Genomic DNA, 21,403 nt, shown 5'->3' with positions numbered 1-21,403 from the left:
ATCCCCGGACATTGAATTGGTCCGTTGCTCAACCACTATCTGTTATCGTATAGTCCTCGGTTTACTCATCCAACAGCCAAGGTTTCTCCCCCATTATCATCCCATCTTCTAGCACATCCATTGACGGCGACGGGGCTTCGCTCGAAGACTCATGCCCGTGATCACCATTTCCAGTTTCCAACAGCGAAACCATGATCGATCGGGAATGTTTCGCAGGAATATGATCCTCCGGTTGCAAAATCCCAAGATTTCCAGTTGTCTCCGCCGGGGAGTAACGGTGCATGCCTTCGGATTCTGGTGCAGTACGGTTGGCCTCAGCGAAGTCCATACGACTAGTTCGGTTATTCAAAGCGACGTCTGGAACCGGAGACACCGTTGTGCGGTTAACTGGAAGCAGAAACCTACGGGGATGGCGAGTAGAGGAATGATCCGGATGGCGAAAACCGTGTGGCAATGGAGACTGCAGTCCGATGCTGAGAGCGCCGTTCAAGCCATGAACGGCCACGTAACGGCCGTAGTAGAGCCCCGGGAAAACGACGTCTATGTTGTTAACGGAGAGGATCAAGCGAGTAGACCGAAGCCCATGGCGGGAAGAGAAAGGCCTGGTGGTCACGCGGAGGGAACGTGAGGGAAGAAGTGTGGGGAGTGAAGCGAGGCTCCGGAGGCCGGAAAACGTGAGGCGGCGGGGGACGATGTGGAGGCGGAGGGTGTCGGTATAAGGGGACGCCGTTTGTGTCATACCGAGGGCGAATAAAGCGGAGTTGGTGGGGGCAAATAAGGTGAAGAACCGAGGGCGAGTATTATTCCCATGATCTATTTGGGTGGAGAGTGAGTTGGAGAGGAGTTGCAAGTGGAGGTCGGAGGTGGTGATGGCGTTGGAGAAGAGGTTGTATCCGCGGGCTCTTAGGGCGCCTAGCATGGAGTCGAACTCCCTTTCGGGTATGGAGTTGACCGGCCTTACGGCGCCTGAGAGGGAGAGGAGGAGAATGAAGAGGGAGAGGGAGACAATCTTCAAGGAGATTGAAGCAGAACTTGACGCCATTGATGAAGAAAGAAAGAAGAGAGGGTCGTGATTCTTGGATTTCTTGTTTATTTTTTCGAGTTTTGTTATTTTTCGTTTTTGGGCGGGACTTATGATTCTACGAGTACGTGTTTTGTTTATACGACTATTTTCCCGCTTCTGTGTGATGAAAACAGTTTGGGCCCTTCCTTTTTCAGGAGACAGAGACGTTGGAAGCAAGGATGAGATTGTCATTCCGGGCCGGGCTGGGCTCGGTCGGGTCAGGTCACCTTCACTGCCAAGTTTTCCCATACGAATCTTAAAATTGCATAACACAGCCAATGTTTTGAATTTCTGATCATTCCAGTTAACTATTTGAACTAAATATTTTAATACCGATGCATTTTGATGTACCGTTTTAAAATTAACTATATATTATATATTATATATGAATATTTATATGTATATATAAACTAACAACTAATAGAATAAATACATATATATATATATATGTAAGTGTGTATCATGTATATGTATATATATACATGTAAGAATTGAAGATTTATAAAATGAATACACATTGAAAAAATCATGAGACAAAAACTATGACGCTCCCAGATTCTACTTGGAATCAAACAAACATCCGAAGCGTCGGGACATGCAACACAATGTTACTTGCCCTCGTTCATAATATAAAAGATGCAATGTTCCTAACATGCACCTAGTATTATACAATATTTACAGCGAATAATTTTTTTTCTCGAACAATATTATGCACCAAACTTATAATATCTCAAGTAGTTCAAACGTAATTCATGCATATTTAACAAAATAACCATCTGCGATTACAGCACAGATCCCAAAAAACTATAATCTCAAAATAACGAAAATCAGGCTTCATAATTACATTATCGAAGTACACTATTGGACTAGTTCGTTGAGTAACTCGCGTAACTCAACTAACGATGCCAGAATACTATCCAAAAACCTAACTACGGAGGCTGCAAGCTCTGCGTTGCATCTATGGCGTCTAGTCAACCTCCTCCAGTCTGCCAGTGTCTATTCCATGCTCTGATCCTAACACATCACCTATCATTCAGGGGGAATAGTAGTTGGGACTACCACGGTGATATTTGATTACAAATTTCAGCAAGTTAACAGTAAACTTCCACACAGGTTAATGATGCATGCATGGCAGTAAAAGCATGAATGTATAATCAAAGTCATAAGTAAGCATAACATAACTTGACATATAGCATGACATAAATGACATAATTCGAACTGAAACTGAAATTTAGTTTAATGACATGACATGTACGTGAACTTAAAACATAACATGGACTAGCAACATAGCATGAACGTGAACTTGAAATATAACATAGATTTCAAATATAGCATGAACGTGAACATACATAATTTGAACATGAACTTGAACATAACATGAACCTAAGCATAATATAACATAAACGTGAACTTGAAATATAACATGAACGTAAATATAACCTGACATGAATGTGAACTTGAAACATGATATGAACTTGAAACATTGCATGAACGTGAGCATACATGACATGAACGTGAGCTTGAACATAACATAACGTGAAACATGACTTGAACATGAAATACCAGAACTTGGAATCTTATTCAATAGACTTAATTAATAAAATTGGTCATACGGGTGCTACACAGGTACCCTTGAGTCGTGTGTCTCTGCCGATTACCGCATCATAACACAGGTATTTATACCAGCTGTGAGTGCGTTAATACGTACTCCACAATTGTTGTGGCCCCACGTATTCTATGTGTCACAATCGATGTGTCTCATATAGTGTATGCTCCACAGTTGTTGTGGTCCCATGAATTGTTTGTGCCACACTTGCTATGGACATATATAAAATAAAGTGTGGTTCCATCGGCGTTAGTATCTGGCGCACTCCGGTGACCAGCTAGTTAGGCCCCATTCACAACCTGTTGACTGTACTTCGTCAACGCATGAAATTTCACACCTATTTAAACACTTCAGCGTGAACAAGGAATTCCACTAGGATATTACATCATCCTAGCGTTTAAGGTCGTGATTGACAAGAATAAATTAACAAGACTGTTCTCGAGATACACAAACTGTATTCAAGACGGGATGACATGAATAAGAAAAGACAGAAGTCTTGATGTAGCGTAACGTGACATGAACATAAGATGACATACTTTGAGACATAAATGTAACAGATAACATTTCATAACATGACATACATGTAATAGACAATATTTTGTAACATGACATAACATGTGACAGTAAATATTACATGACATGACATGACATACATGTAACAGATAACATACGTAATGTGACTTACTTGCAACAGATAGTAACATGAGACAGAATATATTATGTAATAGATAAGATTTTTGTGATAGAATAATTTGTGTAATAGATAAACATATGATGACATGGCATATATAACAATATACAAATATAAACTGTAGTTCCCTTATCCATCACACATACACAGTAAACTGATAGTAAGTTAAGAGTTAACTTATCTCGATCGTCGCGTTCTATTAGAATAAAGCACGAAACAGGAGGAACTGTAAGAGGGTATTCTAAAAGTTAAAAATTTAATTACTGACAATTAGAAATATGAAAAGAGACAACTTAAAGTAAAATTATCATTTTACTCTCGACATATGGAAAAATGATTATTTTACCCTTAACTTAAGGATTTCACATCCTAACTCTAAAAATTACCAAAATTTACATTCCTCGTATAAATTTTATCCTAGACTCAAATATCAACTCATAAAAATTTAAAACCATTCACAATTATAGAAAACTCACTATGGCCGAAACATTCATAGGATTTTTTCCTTATTTTTTGTTACAATTTCTTCTATCTTCAAAACCCATTATTAAACTAAAATTTTGTAACAAAGATCTTCATATCCTAAGTTTAAAAACACACTTAAGATATCCATTAGAAAAAGTTAATCATCATTACTAAACTTTTTGTAAAAAGACCCAAACTTTTTAACAAAAATTAAACCTTTAAATCACAAGTTTTGACTTTAATAAAAACATCTCCAAGAATTTTAAAAAATCATATTTTACTTCTAACATATTCATAACATCATCCTAAGATCAACCATGCTTTAAATCATCAAACAAAAGTCACCAAAAATCACAAAACAACACTTGGAGTTTTTCGTTTTACACTTAGTCCAAAACAAAAACTTTTCTCTAAACTAACTTTGATCAATCTCTTGATCTATGGCTTAAAGATATGTGATCTTCAAAATAAAACATCAAATGGTTTAAAGATGTGTCCTAAAGAAGATCCAATCATCAAACTTAAAATCACATGGCTAAAATTGAATAAAATATGGATCTAACCCAAAAACATCAAATCTTAAGCCTAACTAAAATTCTCTTGCATAGAAATATCATATTTTTAAAATTAATACCAAAATATCTTTAAAAGAACATTCTAACATGTATATTAGAGGCTTAGGATTATCACATAAAAATATCAAAGCCTTTGGAGTAAGATTAAGCTCCGAACTATTCAAACTTTCTCAAAACAAAAACTGTTTTTTCACTTTTAGTTTTCAAGTTTCTAGATCTAGGGAAATCTATCATCAAAAGTTTTAGTCATGTAATAAAACCCCAATGAACATTCATAAACACATGATAACAACACTCCATAAAATTTTCGGACCAAGATATGTCCATTAACTTGGTAAAAAAATCTAAAACATAACATACTCTCCAATTTCACGTCCAGAATGACTATTCATGGTTAAAAATAATTTTGACTAATCAAACGAGCATAGAATGAGACTAATAAAATATCCACAAAAACTAAACTCAAATACAAACAACTTTTATGGAGGATTCATCATGCGAAAAATACTTACAAATGGTGAAAAATTTCCACATAAAAAGACCTCGAAATCTGCCCGAGAGAGCTCTTTTGAATCTCTCTCTAAGAACGGAGTTAAAAAGTGATTAAAGGGAGTGAAATGTATCTTGTGCAACTTTAAACTTCTGGAGGGGGAAGTTATGGGCTTGAATGATCCTTGATTGAAGGTGGCTATGTGACATAAAATGAAGAATAGAAAGGAGCAAAGACAGCCTACAGCAGCTATGAGATATGGAGGTTGATGAGATGGATTTTTCCTTCACATCAAGACACTATTGGGTGCAGCCAATGGTAGTAAATGGTCTGTCATGTTGGGGGAGGAAACTTCTTCTAGAAGCTTTGCCAAGGTGGCCAAATCGTGGGCCTTGGTGGGCCCCAACCAAGTGGCTTCAATTTGGGGTTTAAAGGGGGTTTGGTTAGAGTTTGAGATGCTATCAATCCCAAATCCAATTTTTCTTGGTCCAATCAAAATTTCAAGGTTTAAAAGATTGGATAAAAATATCATAACTAGGATTTTATTAATTAATAGCATGTGGAAATGATTTAATCAAGTGATTAAACACAATGCTATAAATCGGATTAAAAAGAGTTTGGAGGCCAACTTTAGGGTTATGGGAAACCGTTTAAAGTTTCGGTTTCAACCAAACTTTTGAAGTTTCAATTGTATCCCAACCAATTAGGGTTTTGCTAGAATTTAAAGTCTATTCGGTTTGGAAAAAATTGGTTGATCAGATGAAACAAAACTTTGCTTAAGTGACATGATCTCACACCTTGACTTCCTTTACAAATCTATCTAATGATTTCTCTTTGTGTCAAGTGTCTAATACTATTCATATGTGTGGCTAAAATCTTGACAAACATCCAAATAAAAATTTTCTAACCTAATTTGAACAATCCATATTGCGATTTTGAAAACATTGCACTCTAATCAACTGAGTTTAATGGCATAGACTAAAACACATTCTGACAGTTCTAACTATCTCAAATAATTAAACTCATATTTCTAGTACCATAATGAGTAATAACGCTGACTATGTTAACAGACTAAAACCTGTGTGATTGGTCAATTAATAAAAACTTATGGGGTTTTCACGAGTAGAAATTCCACTAATTAATTTCTAGCGGACTGTTACAAAAACAAAGGAAAAAAATAAAATAATAGAGAAATTATTAAAAATAATGATATTTAAAATAAAAGAATGAGTGGATATGTTTAACGTTACAAAAAAATTAAAGTTACATAAATACACTTTATATTATAAAATTAATTAAATACAATATAGATTTAAAATTTATAAAAATATAATCCAAGTACAAGAAAATTACAAAAACAGTTTGAAACGGAATAGGGCCCGGAATGGTAAGAATTTGACCAGAACTGGCCAAAATTTGGAATGAAACAGAACGATGATATACGGTGTATTGTGTTAAAGCCCAAAAATAGCACAACAATTCGGAAAGGGAGAAAGATCTACTCCCGATCCTACTGAGGTTGTTCTGGGCCTCAATTGTTGTTGTGTAGAGCCCCCAACGGTAGTCCGATGCGGTTGTACGGTGTCCGTGTGTACATCCATAGCGGTGAACAGTAAATAAATGTAGAGAAAATAAATAGAGGGAGACACACAAATTTACATAATTCGGTACTGAGCCTACATCCACGAGAGTTTGGGGAGGGGAGAATCCACTATAATATACCTATATAATCTCTCACGATCTCTCATCCTCGTTATACAATGGAGATATGAGTTCTATCATTTGGTTTTTATCCTCTCACTGGAGTCTCTGTAGTGAGGTTGAAGAGTGTGAAGTCTCAAAGAAGCCTGGCCAAAAGTCCCCCCAAGTCATCTAGTTCCCTCATTTTTTTTATCTTTTACCCTTCCTTTATGTCTCTTCCCCCATTTTTTATGTCACTTCCTCTTTACTTTATGTCACTTCCTCCATTTTCCTCGCCATTCCCTCAACCTTTTGTCATTTCCTTTATTTTCTCATTCTTCCCTCCTGATAAGTCCCTCCATTGGGTTGGACCTAGAAAATACCATGTGCCTGTTATATTTTATCCCTTATAGTCGTCCACAATTCTTAAGGACAATTTGCTCCAAAAAGAAGACATGGAGAATCTTCAAGGATAAAATATGCAACCAAACCGATTCGCCCAAGTCCGTAGAGAAATAAACTCTGAGAGCTGGTCCTTGGTTATATGTTTTACTTCATCAAGCGATAAAGATTTCTGAGCTCGTGATTAGGCGGGAGATGGGCTCGACTGCATGAAGCGCGAGTGCAGAGCTCATTTAGCAAGATAAGTAGGAGATAGGCTCGACCACATAAAGCGCAGGGCTCGTCTCAGTGAAAAAAAATAGAAATAGGCTCGACCGCATAGAGCACGAGGCTCGACTTGGCAAGGTGAGCAAGAGATAGACTCGACTTCATAGAGCACAAGCGCAGAGCTCTTCTTGATGAGGTGAGCTGGAGATGGACTCGATCGTATAGAGTGCGAGCGCGGGGCTCGTCTTGGCGAAATAACATGGAGATAGATTCGACCGCGTAGAGTGCAAGTGCATGGCTCAACTTGGTGAGATAAGCAGGCGATGAACTCGACCGCATAATGTACGAGCGTGAGGCTCAACTTGGCGAGATAAGCGAGAGATAGGCTCAACCATGTAGAGTGCAAGCGCGGAGCTCGGCTTGGCGAGATATGTTCTCTGCCGCATTAGGTGCGAGAGCGCAGCATGGTTATGGCAGGAGATGTGCTCGACCGTGTAAGGTGCGAGCGCATAGCTCGTCTATGGCAGGAGATGTACTCCACTGCATAAGTTGCAAGCGCGTAACTCGGCTATGGCGATAGATGTTGTCCATCGCATAAGTTACAAGCATGTAGCTCGACTATGAAGGGAGATGTACTCCAACGCGAAAGTTGCGAAGGTCGAGCAGTCGAGTGACTTGCCCGCTTGTTGGCCCCTCGCCCTTCTCGTTTGTTGACTCATTGTCGAAAATAACCTAGGAGAAGTGGTCATGGCTCAAGTGTAAACACTCTATGTTTGCTGGAGAAGATGATGTCTCAGGAGTAATGTGAGTAGCCAAAAGACTGGACCCACACTTCCCCGTGAGGCAAGCCAGGCCGCCCTAAAGTTGGACTGACCGGTTCACCCTCAACGTGAAGGTAAGTAGGAGATGTTTGACCGTATTGCAAAAGTCAAACCAGTTAGTGTAAATATTTTTCAATCACAAGTGCGAAATTTGCAAACTTTAATTGTCATTCTGGAGTGCGGCAAAAATCAGTGGCTCGGCATTTGTTGGAGGAGATGCAATCCCTGGAGTAACATCGGGTAGTCGAAATATTGAATCCACCCTTCACCGTGAGGTAGGTCAGGCCACCTTAAGGCTGGACCCACCTGTTGACCCTCAGCAGGAAGGTAAGTAGAAGATGTTTTATCATGCTGCAAAAGTCAAATCGATTAGTGTAAACAATCTCCAATCACATGTGCAAAATTTGCAAATTTGAGCTGTCTTGCTGGGGTGCGGTGAAGGTTTGAGGCGTTACTCATTTGGCATCTAGTTTGATGGAGATTGAGTGTTGCAAGGGTCTGAGGCGTTATTTGTTTGGCGTTCCGTTGCAGGAGATGGCATCCCAGGAGTAATATTGGACATCGAAAGACTAAACACGCTCTCCACCGGAGGAGAGGTTGGGATGACTCAGGCTAAACTCGTCTCTTTGGTCCCCCCGGGAGGCAAGTTGCCGGACAGCTGAGGAGTTAGTCTGCTCTTCACCGTGATGGGGGTCAGGGTAAGTTGCAGAGTAGCCAAGAGGTTGGACCCGCTTTACTCATTGAAAGAGTTCGGGCCACCAGGAGGGCTAGACTCATGACTCTCAAGGAGAGATAACTGTCAGGCAGTTTAGGACTGGACCCGTTTTCGCCTGTTGACATCACAAGCAAGGTAAGTGTCGAGTAGGCTGGAGCTAATCCCGCTCTTCGCCGTGGTGGAGGTTGAGGTAATTTTTCAGGCATTTGAGAGGTTGGACCCACTTTCCATCGTGGGAGGGATAGAGCAGCCTTAAGGCATGACTCGTCATTTGTGTCCCGCGAAGAGTTAAGTTGCCGGACAGTTTAAGACTGGATCAACTTCTGCCTGTTGATACTGACGGGGAAGGTAAATGTCGAGCAACCGAAGGCTAGGCCCGCTCTCCACCGCGAGAGGGATAAAGCAGCTCCTAGGAATAACCCATCCATTTGGGCCTCGCGGGGAGGTAAGTTGTTGAACAACTAAGGAACTAGTCCACTCTTCGCCGTGATGGTGTCAGGGTGAGTTATGCGGCTGAAAGGCTGGACCCGCTCTCCTCCGGGAGGGAGGTCAGGTTGCTAGGAAGGCTGGACCCGCCTACTGATCATTGCGAGAGATAAGTTGTCGGGTAGTTTGTGACTGGACTCACTCTCGTCTGTTGATATCATATGGAAGGTAAGTGTCAGGTCAGGCTGGTATTGATCCCGCTCTTCACCATGGAAAAGGTCAAGGTAAGTTGCTGGGTAGCCAAAAGGTTGGACCTGCTCTCTTCAGTGAGGGAGGTTGGGCTGCCGAGGGGGCTGGACATGCCTATCGACCCTCACAGGGAGGCAAGTTGTTGGGCAGTTTGAGATTATACTAGCTCCCACCTGTTGACACCACAGAGAAAGTAAGTGTCTGGTCAAATTGGTGTTGATCTCGCTCTTTACCATGAGAGAGATAAAGTAACCTTAAGGCGTAACCCACCCTTTTGGATCCCGCAGGAAGGTAAGTAGGTGAGGCGCTTGTCTGCGTGCATGTGAATGCCAGTGAGTTTATTCTAATAGATAAATACTGAGACGTCCGAACGATGTCTGAATGGGGCTGTATAGTTGATGTTCCGCGCTACACGAATCAATTATGTTAATAAAAATAAAATATACATAAGTTTTGAGGGAGACAAACCAAGGTGTTTAGCCACTGTGATCGATTTTTGATTGACTGAAATTGCCCGCCACTAGTGCTATTTCTTCTTTCTTATTCTTATTCTTTCTCTTTTTTTCGAGGGAGACCCACTGTGGTCATGTGAAGAACTATTACCGGGCCAACTATGTCTGAGGAGTTATGTGTGGCCGTCGATTGGGAGGGTGCAACATGTTGCATGGGCCATGCAACGTGCTTTGGAGGTGGATCGTGCTAGGTCAGGGTGCAGCTTGGTTTGGTGGTAGTCATGCATGGCGTTGGTGGGTGGTTGAGAAACATTTTACATGGCCAAGTAGCAGTACACCACGTGGATGAGACGTTGGCTGGGATGTGCACGATCGAGGAGTTTCTGTCCAAGTCGGGATGGTGTTGCTCGCCCTTGGGTGTCCAAGTTGGTATGGTGTTGCCTGCCCTTGGGTGGCCAACGATGGATGTCCTGGGCCACCCTTGTGGTTGTCATGATGGATCCCGCCAGCTCGTCCATTCCTCGGGCGGCGTTTGTTCTGGATGCTAGGCTCCGACGGCTGTGGCTATTACAGAAAAAGAGGAGGCTCATAGGAGACAGAAATTGCCGGCGACCCAGTGGTGGACGCCGGTGGCTGTCCCGAATATTAGTCTTTGGCAGTCGTGGCTGTTACGAAAAATGGGGAGGCTCACGGGAGACAAAAATCACCGCGCGACCTAGTAGTTGCTGCCGGCGGTTGTTTCGGGCCACCCTTGTTGTTGGCGGGATGGATCCCGCCAACTCGTGCGTTCCTCGTGTTGTGGCTGCTACAAAAAAGTGTCTAGTGGGATCCATCCCACCAGCTTGTGCGTTCCTCGCACGACGTGGATCAGGCAGGGTGAGCCTTGCTGATCCGTTCGACCTTTCATCGGCGTGGTCCTTAGCAGGCGGGGCCGCTTGTGATGGGTGACGGTAGTCAGTCGCAGTTGCATACTTTCTGGGTGCATGTAACGTGCGCCCATACACGGCTTTGCATGGCACAATGCGTGTTTTGCACATGCACTGTGCACTTGAGTGCATAGTGCATTTAAGTGCATAGTGCAGCTCTACCATATCTTAGGTATCCATCGTGCGCAATGGGTGTATCCTGCCTTTTCGTATACTTAAAAGTGCATTGAGTATTTGCAGTTTAATTAGTTGGTAAAATGGTTTTTTGCTCAGACGAGAAAAGGTCCACTCACCATTTATTTATTTAAATTTTTTTTTGCAAAAGGCTCATAAAAATGAAGGTTGGAGGGTTGAGAATACTAATTTGAAAAATTCTCATATACTCCTTTGGTGACTATTTAGTGGGTCGAAAAGTCTTCATTCTCCCACTTTCGGTGTATAAAGTATTTCCAATCTCATAGACGGTGCCAACTATTAATATTTGAAAATAGGGCAACAGTCTGGAAGGAGAGAAATATCCATTCCTGGCCTCGCTGGGGTTGTTCACACAGTGTCCACATCGTCAACTTTGAAGATCCACATCACGAAAAGTATGAGTTTATGTGAATATATTTGTCGCACAAGATACGCATCAAAATTCACCAGGCCAGGAAGCATATATCCTGATAGAGTCCTACTACAGGCAGGCACGGCGTTGTGCCTGCGAGCGGACTCCACTGACGTGGCATTTTGCCACGTCAGCAATTAATTTAAAAAAAAAACAAAAAACAAAACAAAACGCAAAACAGGACAGAAGAAAGCGGGAGAATATAAACAAAAGGAAGAGAAGCCATTCGAAGAGCTCAAGCGAAATATATCTGAAAATTTCTCATCTTTGAAGCCGAGATTTCGAACAGAGCAAGTGGGAGATTTCGAATAGAACAAGCCGAGATTTCATTGTCAAAGTAAGAACCCCTTCTTTTGATTTTTTTTCATCTTGCTTCAAATTTTTATTGCCGATATTTCATCTTGTTTTGCTGAGATTTCATCTTGTTTTGTTGAGATTTTATCTTATTTTGCTATCTATCGGTAGTTGAAGCAGTTTTGTAGAATGTGTATATTACAAGTTGTTATTTTTAGTGTGATTTTGGGTCCATAAGAGAAGAAGGGTAGGTGATTGTGATTGTTGAAATTTTTTTTTCCTTTCTTTCCCCTCACCCCATTTTTCTGGACGATTGGTGCGTGAGATTAGAGGATTTTCGTTTGAGGCAATTCCTGTAGCAGCTTTGGCCACAATTGTTTGTATTCTTGTGAATGATTAATGGTGAAAATTAATGACCTAAATAGGGATCTTTGATACCTGGAAGTTGAATTATGCATGCATTTTTTCCATAGTCCAGTTTGACATCATGTATGAATTTTAGGTGAGTAGAAATGAGTGGTGTCGATCAACTCATATCAAATATTCAGATTTATTTGACATATTCAGACTAAACATATAGAAAAAGGTTATGCAGATGATTTGACTCAATTTATTTATTAAACAGTTGTACTGTGACTGTGAGGGTTTGAGACGTGAGAGGTTTGATCCATTGAAGTATATGATCCATAAGTGGATGCAATACAAACTCAATCCATGAATATCGTAGTGCTAGTCGACCTTTTTTCTTTTTCATTTTTTTAATCATTTACAGGAACAAAGTATTGCAAGATTTGAGATTCATATTAAAGAAGAAAGCCACCGGGGCTATTGATACGCACTGTCTTGCTATTAAATATATCTCTTTTTTTAATCAAACATGATAATACTGATCTCCATAATTAATACAACATTCATAGTGATAGAACTTGTAAAACAGGAACTGAAAGTAAGACCCACTTGATTTCATTGTTGAGGTAAATGGAGAAAGAAATAGAAGATGCATCCCGCATAACAACTCCTATCACCAATCCATCAACGCAGGTATTGTAAACCTCTTTCAACAGTTGTCATGTGTTTATTTTATGTGTAGTCATTGTCCACTTGGGTTGATTAAAATTATGTTGCTATATGTTAGGACATATCAAGACCACTACATCCAAATTACATGCCAAGTTACTACGGTCCAGTGCCTCATGCGTGGTTACCACCTTTTGTGCCTCTTCCAAGTGCCAGTCCATATCCATGGAGCAACCAGGTAATCTTTGGATGGTAAAGTAGTTTATGGGTTTTACGTTATGAACTTTTATATTTGGTCTAATTATTTATTTTTAATTATCTTTGGGAGAACTGCAGCAAGACCCATGGAGCTCTACTGTAGCTGCCACGTCAAGTGCCGCCATACCAATGATGGGACCTCATCCAACTGCCTACCTATATCCATGGAGCAACCAGGTGATAATGTCTTGGAATATTTATTGCAGTCAGTGTGCTTTAATTTTCTGAACTTGAATATTTCGTCTAATTATTTATCTTTAATTTTTTTATGGAAAACTGCAGCAACACCAATGGAACACTACCTCAGCTACCGCGTCAAGTACTGCTATCTTGAGTAGTTCCGCTCCCCTCGTCAAGCACTGCTGCCTTGTATAGTTCCTCCATACCAATGATGGGACCTCCTCCAACTGCCTACCCATATCAATGGAGCAACCAGGTGATCATTTTTTAGAGTATTTATTGTAGTTAATGTTAGACTTGAATATTGGTCTAACTATTTATGTTTATATTTTTTTTTTGAAAACTATAGCAACACCCATGGATCTCTACTTCCGCTCCCATGTCTAGCTCCGCAAGTAGTGTCAGCTCTAGTGTAGCTGTCAGTTCTAGTGTACAAACCAGCGCTAGTGTCGCTGCTAGCTCTTGTTCGGCCTTACCAACATTTATTCCTCCAACTTCTATCAACCCATATCCATGTGGCAGTGAGGTGATGTCTTAAATTCTCCACATGCACTGTCTTTATATATATCCATAACATATTTTTACATATAATATTTTTTTCTTTTATTTTACAGGAAAATAAAGTGCAGCAAAGTAACTCTGTTGAAGAAATTAGTGAGGCCACATTAGACTCGATAGAAGTTGAAGCGCAATCTACTGCCTCTTTGGGTAATACGGTTGATACCAAGGAGGCTGGCGCTGATGGGGGTGATATCACTGAGGAGCCAAAGCCAGGGATGCACTTTGAGTCGGAGGATGAGTTAATGAATTACTATAAACAATACGGAAATCAATGTGGTTTTCCGATAATGACATAAAGGAGTAAAAGAGAGAAAGATAGGACTGTGAAATATGTCACTGTGGGATGTGCTCAGGGTGGCAAGGCACGAAATAGGTCGTTAAACGTCTCCAAGCCCCGGGCAACAAGCAAGACAGACTGCAAGGTAAGGATGAATGTCATGTTAAAGGATGGGAAGCTGTGTGTGACATCCGTATTTAACACACACAATCATGGGCTTAGTCAAAGAAAATCCAGGTTTTTCAGATGCAACAGAGAAGTTAACGAGTCTGTTAGGAGGGTGTTGGATACTAATGATGAGGCTGACATACGGATGAATAAGAGTTTCCATGCTCTTGTGACTGAAGCGGGTGGGTATGAGAACGTACCATTTGGAGAAAAAGATTGTCGTAACTATATTAACAAGGCACGACACCTGCGTCTTGGTAAAGGTGGTGCTCAAGCGTTGTTTGAGTATTTTAGAAGGATGCAAAACAAGAATGATGATTTTTTCAGCCTCATGGAATTAGATGATGATGATAGACTGAAAAGTGTGTTTTGGGCGGACGCCCGTAGTAGAGGGGCATACAACTACTTTGGAGATGTGGTAACATTCGATACCACATACTTGACAAATAGGTATGGAATGCCATTTGCAACTTTTGTGGGTGTAAACCATCATGGACAGTCAATCCTTTTGGGTGCAGGCCTTATTTCAAGTGAGGATACAGAATCTTTTATTTGATTATTTAAAACTTGGCTTGATTGCATGGATGGAAAAGCGCCGAATGCTATTATTACAGATCAAGATTGCGCAATGAAAAATGCGATCGCCATTGTCTTCCCGAATACGCGGCATAGATATTGCTTGTGGCACATATTGCGAAAGGTCCCTGAGAAACTTGGTTCACATGGTCAATACAAATGTGGCCTGAAAAGTAAGTTGCTATCTTGTGTATATGACTCCCTTACAATTGAGGAGTTTGAGAATTCTTGGAAAAGTCTCAATGATACTTTCAACTTGCATGAAAATGCATGGTTGCAAAGTTTATATGCAGAAAAAGAGTTTTGGGTGCCGGTATATTTAAAGAACTCGTTCTGGGCTAGAATGAGTACAACTCAACGCAGTGAGAGCATGAACGCTTTCTTCGATGGCTACGTGCATGCCAGAACAAACCTTAAAGAGTTTGTTGATCAGTTCGACAATGCTCTCAAGAAAAAAGTTGAGAACGAAAACCAAGCTGACTTCAATTCATTTAACTTCACCATTCCTTGCATATCACACTTGGATCTTAAGAAGAAGTTTCAAGATGTATACACAAATGTAAAATTTAAGGAGGTTCAACAAGAGATAATGTGAATGATATATTGTCATTGTCGTTTCGAGAAAATGGAGGGAGTAATCGCAATTTACTTTGTCGATGATCAAGTAAAGGCTGAAGATTTCATCAAGGAGGTTACGTATACTCTTTACTTTAATGAGGCCGAGTGTGAGGCAAAGTGTGTTTGTGGGTTGTTTGAGATGCGAGGGGTAATATGTAGACATATTCTTGCAATCTTTTCAGCTAAGAAAGTCCGTGAGTTGCAAGAGAAGTACATATTAGATCGGTGGAGGAAAGATATAAAACGGGCTTATACTATTATTCCGACCAGTTATGACGCTGTTGATCAAAGACCTGAAACTGTTAGGTATAAACGTATTTTGAGAACTTTCAATGAGGTAATAACAAATGCAGTTTCGTGTGATGGGCATACTGAGGAAATGATTTCAAACTTGTATGCGATGAATGAGGTTTGACGCACATTGAAGCCCTCCAACACGGATTCCAATGTTGGAGGAAGTACCGTGAATGCATTCACAAAAGGAAGTTCCAAGAAGGTGCTAAGTCCCCATGTTGTCAGAGGCAAGGGAAGACCCCCGTGTAAGAGGAGGATGTCCACGATGGAGGAAAGAGTGAAGAAAATTAAAACTAAGACTGCAAATAAGAGAAAAGATAAAGGAAAAAGTTGCACTGTGGTATAAGCATATTTATTGTCATTATTACCTAATGTTACTTCTACTTACTTCTGAACTCTAATTATTTTTTATGTTGTCAGAGGCGTAGATTGGACACCAAACCATTGGAAAGCACTGAAAACCAACTCGGCCTATCGGAAATGAGGATGGAAGAAAATGTACAAACTCCCATAATGGTCAATGAAGAAAGTGGACAACATCTAGTGATGGGGACACAAGAAAGTGTACACTTTCCTCTTGAGGTCATTTTTTTGTATAGTTAGTGGTTTTTATTATGTGGGTCTTACTTTGTCTGCTATTATGTTCACAGATACAACTAGGAATGGATGGAACGCAGTCGGAGACGGAATTTGGAACGCAACCCAGCAGTTTCTAGTAGCAAGATTTTAGAGATCCATTATGTTTACTTGGCTTGAGTGTTGATGGAATTTGGGTTGTTTGTGGGTTTGTTGGCATGTGTGTGTTAGGGGTGATTTTGTAGGAATTTGGGTGTTGGTGTTGGTATATTGGAGTATGTTATGTATTATTGGTGAAAGTGTACGCTTTGTATATGTGGCGTAGTATTTGAGGCCACGCTTTGCACATTTTGTATCCAAGTACGCTATGTATGTAAATTTGAGTTTCTATCCAAGTACTCAATTTATGTGGTTTTGATTGAATGTGAATGTTTGATTGGTTATGAGTTGAGATTATACTGTGTTTGATATTGCCTCTTATGTCCACATGGAAAAAAGTAACTCAATAAACCTGTAGTTTAGTCTAGTCAAATATTTTTACGCATATGTCTAATTTTTTAAACCACTCCTGACATGTTCAGACAAAATAAAGTCTTAGGAATGAAGATTTTATACAATCATAATAACGTCTCAAATACATAATTTGAAAGTCTCGACTTACAAACGCTAAGTTTCTATAAAATACAAATACAAACTCGTCAACGCAGTGACAGTATCAAATATAAGTAAATAACTATGGCTATTAGCCAAAGTACAAGAAATAGTTTGCGTGCATGTAGCATGTCGGCTTCTTGACTGCGAAATTGGACGTGATCATTATGGAGTGCCAACTCCCTCTTCTCGAACTCTGCTTCTCTTTTTTAAGTTCTTCATCTTGCTTTAATACTTCTGCTTCTCTCTTTACAAGGGCTTGCTCTTTATATTCACTACTATCAGACCACTTGAAAAAGTTGCACTGTGGTAACCCCTGATTATAAATAAATAATCAAGGCATATTGAGGTCAAAATTTTTGTCATTATTACAGTAATATGAAAACATAAACTTGCAACTACTATTAATTGCGTCTACCTCTTTATTGTAGCGTGGACACCCAAAGAAAGGTCGCCCCGGATTTCTTCGAGTATTTGATATTCTAAGTACAGCTTGATTCCCACAGCTGCACATTGGGACGTTACTCGATGTACGATTAAACAACGATGTTGAAGCAACTGATGACGACATTCTAAATCTGAAAGAAATGTGAAATATGTCACTGTGAGACTTCATATGTGTTTTACATGAAAATATACTATTATGTAGCACTATATTGATATGAATCAGTTGTTGGATTTTGAACATGTTCTCTTAACCCATATGATAACATTAACACCACATCAACTTAACTAGGCCTTGGAGACTTAGCCACATCTTTGGCTTATCTGGTTACCTATTCTGGTTACCTAGCCACATCTTTGATCGTCTCTGCTGCAGACTCTTCTTCAGCCTCTTTTTCAATTAGCAAATTTGGGTTGATATTGGAGGAAGTGGTGCAATGCAAGAAGTTATTATACATATTTTTTTTTATGAATGAAAAGGTAAGAGAAAGGAATATATGTTATTTCTAATCCAAAAACCAAATTTGAAATATCATGTCTTTTGCTCAGAAAACATAAGACTTGCAAAGCAATCTCTTACACTACAACTCTACAACTAGGGATAATCATCAAAAGAGAAAATTGCACACTACAGTGCATCAAGATCTGTTGTAAAAGACATCAATTAGATAATGAGCAACATGCCTCACACCAAACACAAGTTTTCTGAACATGAAGTTAATGCCTGCCCAATGAAGAAACGGGTATTATATTAATTTATATTGATACTGCATCAAACTTAGAATCCCATTGGAAAAATTGTAGTGTGGTTCGATTTATGGTCTATCAGTCATGAAATTGATAAAAATGTTCTTTAGAAATCTCTGCAAAAGTCATGAAATTGAAGCTCAAATCAAGCCATCTCTATTTATGGTGTCTGAACTTGGGAGAGAGTAACAATTCCAGCTTTAGACATAGAAATAATTATTTTCCCCACAATTCTCAAGTCAGCTTTAAAAAAAGCCTTGTCTCTAATATAAAAGTTACTCAGAACTAAGTAATCAATCTGTAGGGATATAAACACAGTAAACATTAGCCATATCAAGATGCAGCTAAGTAATGACCTACCAATGATACATTAAATAAAGTTCAAACTATCGTGTGAATCTTATTAAATTGCACAAAAAATAAATTTTATTCATTGCCAAATTGACCCATCCATATATAATTTTCCCACCATCTAAATACCAAATCTTTGAAGGATAGTTCGTATTAGATATGTTTTTGAAGCATGGCATAACTCATATTATTCTGTACTCTTCAGCAGGTCAAAACAAATAAACAAAAACAATCCCAAGAAACAAATAAATGGATTCTGCACTACCATAAACACAGTCCATCAAAGTAATAGATTTCATGGCAGCCAAACAGACCCCAATGCGGTGACAAAACAAACAAACATTACAAAAAACATTACAAACATAAAAAATAAAACGTCCACATGATCATGATATAATACTCATAAATAAGATCATGAACATCATAAGCATGCATACTCAACTAATCTCAGGAAATTCCACAACAATACATCAACACTTGTGTGTTCAAACATATCAAAATAGGGCTAGTAGATTTAGCTCTGCATATTCCCTTATTAAAAAATAAAATAAAATCATCCCTTCAACTGCATCTTAATAGTACATCAAGGAAATTAGTGTGCCCACTGACAACTAATTAGTTAAAAATAATTATTTAACTAATTAGTTAAATTAGTATAAGAAAATTAGTATAAGAAACGAAAGTAAGAAATGAAATCAAGGAAATTAGTATAAGAAAATTAGTACATCAAGGAAATTAGTAATTGCCGTGCCTGCCTGTAGCAGGACTCTAAGCACCACGAAATCATAATTTTTCTGGAAGAAAGTAACCTCGGATGGCTCCGCTTGGTGGATAGCTGGAGCGCGAATCTTCCTCGGCGTCGCACAGGTGCGTTAGTTAGGGTTAGGTTTAGGTTTGGGAGCGAGATCGGGTAGGGGAGCGATTCCTGAAAGGGGAAACGAAGAATAAGAATCCAGAAATTTGAGAAACGAATAGGAGATTCGATGAGTATGGGAAACGAAAGGAAGAGGGATTCGAAATCGTCCTGGGAGAGCATAGAGCTTCGTGGGAGGGAGGGAGGGTCACGGATCAAAGAAGAAAACCAAAATGCCGCGTTTTGATTCACGCAGGCAGCCATAAGAGTGGAAACAAAACGCACCGTTTTATTTACTCAAAACTGTGCATTTTGTTTCCACGTAGGATGTCGTCCGCGGGGAGGCCTAACTCGTGCCTGCGTTTAGACTTTTCCATCCTGATATCGTTCTCAGATTTTAGGCATTCCAATTTGTCTCTTTTTTTTTTCCCCACATATTGAATTTTGCATTTTATTAACCCGCGCGTAAAAAAAAAGTAAAAAAAAAAAAAAGCAATTGAGGGAACCCCACAACAATAAAAGTACAACAAACTCCTAATAGGAACCAAGTGAATCCCTGTATGACTTGTGAGACTTGTCGATCGAAGAAATCACCCTTCTTATATGACCATATATGCATCATTTTCCTTCCACTCAAATATATGTTATGATCCATCGGCTTGTGAAAGTTACCAAATTTCTACGTTAAACTATTTTGTCAAAACAAAGTCATTAGTGACATGAATTGAAGTATGCGCAAGGGGTTGGGATAGATCAACTAAAACTGAAAATGCATGCAATCACGATCACCTTAAATTAGCTCCATGCTATTTCGGTTAAATAATAATAATAATAATAAACTCGAAGCTGCCTAATTATGATATATAATTAGTCAGGAAGAGGATGAGTAAGCCGCTCGCCCTCGACTCTTTTTTATCGCTGGTTTGACTAGTTTAAAAAATTATTAAAAATGAATCTGTTTTCATCGTAAATAGTTATTTTTATCGTAAAAAAAAAAGTTTATAAAATATCATGATGATGAACAACAGTACGTAGGAGAAAGAAATGAACTCATTGCGTTAGGTTGGGGGTGATGTTTAAATAATCAATATTGCCAACAACTTGGTTTGTTCTTATTAAATCAAACAAACGGATGAAAGCAATAAAGACATTGCAGAAGAGGTCAAAAGAAAGAAATACCAGAAGTTGAAGCAATGAAAAAGGCAATTTAAAAAAGAAAAAAGAAGATGCAATGCATGAGGTATTAAAGAAAGAAAACAAGACAAGTCGTACACGTAAAGTTGTGCTCTGCCGCATCAACTTTAAAATGTCAAAAATGCCCTTCCTTTCCTTACCCTTCCCCTCCGACAGACACAATACAATGCACAATTTGTTATGCTACATCTCTGCGCACGAGATTACTGCTTTTTCCACGAAAACTCTTACCGTGAAGGAATAAACAAATAAATATCTTGCTTGAAACGGTCAAAAGGAATCCGTTGGAAGTAATAAAACGAGGGTGGGGAAGGAAATAAAAAATGTCGCTCCATTTTCAATAAAAAAATCCGAAACAGTATGGTCTTGGGAACCATAAACGGCAAGATCCAGTAGTTTTAAGAGGCAACCAAACATTTTGGGAGGGATTTTTTGTTGCTATTTCCGGTATGTAAGGTGAACCCGAGCTGACATCTTAAACCCGCCGCTACTGGTGCGCGTGGTTTGTAACCGCCAAAAATCTCCCGCTGCTACTGCCATTCAGAACTGCACCCAATATATTTTATAATTTTTTTTTTATAATAAAAACATTAATCTTTTCAATAAATAAATTCAATTTATATTCACACATATTAATATCCATAGGCATAGGAAAGGGATCTCTACCGAACCTATTAGCATAGTTATTTACAAAACATTAATAGGTATTTTTGAAATACAGGTGTAATATTTTGGTTCTATAATTTATATCACATAATATTAATATAGTATAGTTAAAACTATTTATATAAATACAATTTAATTGAGGATAATAAAAAAGTAGTGCACGTAATATATATATATATATTTTTTTTTGAGTTGAGAGATTTGCTCTTTTTTAAAAATTAAGAATTATGTTAAGAACTTTAACGGAGAGAACGTAATATTGATATCTTAACGGAGTGAACCAATCCCATAAAAGTGTTGGGG

At 39.1% G+C, this 21,403-nt stretch overlaps 2 protein-coding genes across 2 annotated transcripts; one reads left to right on the top strand and one right to left on the bottom strand.

Annotated features, from left to right (window-relative positions):
• Positions 1–31: 31 nt before the first annotated feature.
• Positions 32–1,332, bottom strand: LOC109018812. The gene has a single exon (XM_019000998.2). It carries the CDS (start codon positions 1,310–1,312, stop codon positions 62–64), a length of 1,251 nt encoding a protein of 416 aa, XP_018856543.2. The 5' UTR covers positions 1,313–1,332; the 3' UTR covers positions 32–61.
• A 13,999-nt stretch (positions 1,333–15,331) lies between these two features.
• LOC109018815 (protein FAR1-RELATED SEQUENCE 6-like) lies at positions 15,332–16,334 on the top strand. The gene is made up of 3 exons (XM_019001001.1): positions 15,332–15,733; positions 16,039–16,182; positions 16,269–16,334. Exons 1-3 carry the CDS (start codon positions 15,332–15,334, stop codon positions 16,332–16,334), a joined length of 612 nt encoding a protein of 203 aa, XP_018856546.1.
• The last annotated feature ends 5,069 nt before the right edge of the window (positions 16,335–21,403 follow it).

The sequence above is a fragment of the Juglans regia genome, chromosome 13, assembly GCF_001411555.2.
Source record: "Juglans regia cultivar Chandler chromosome 13, Walnut 2.0, whole genome shotgun sequence".
In the NCBI taxonomy this organism is placed as follows: Eukaryota; Viridiplantae; Streptophyta; class Magnoliopsida; order Fagales; family Juglandaceae; genus Juglans; species Juglans regia.
This window is presented reverse-complemented; position numbering and strand designations above follow the sequence as displayed.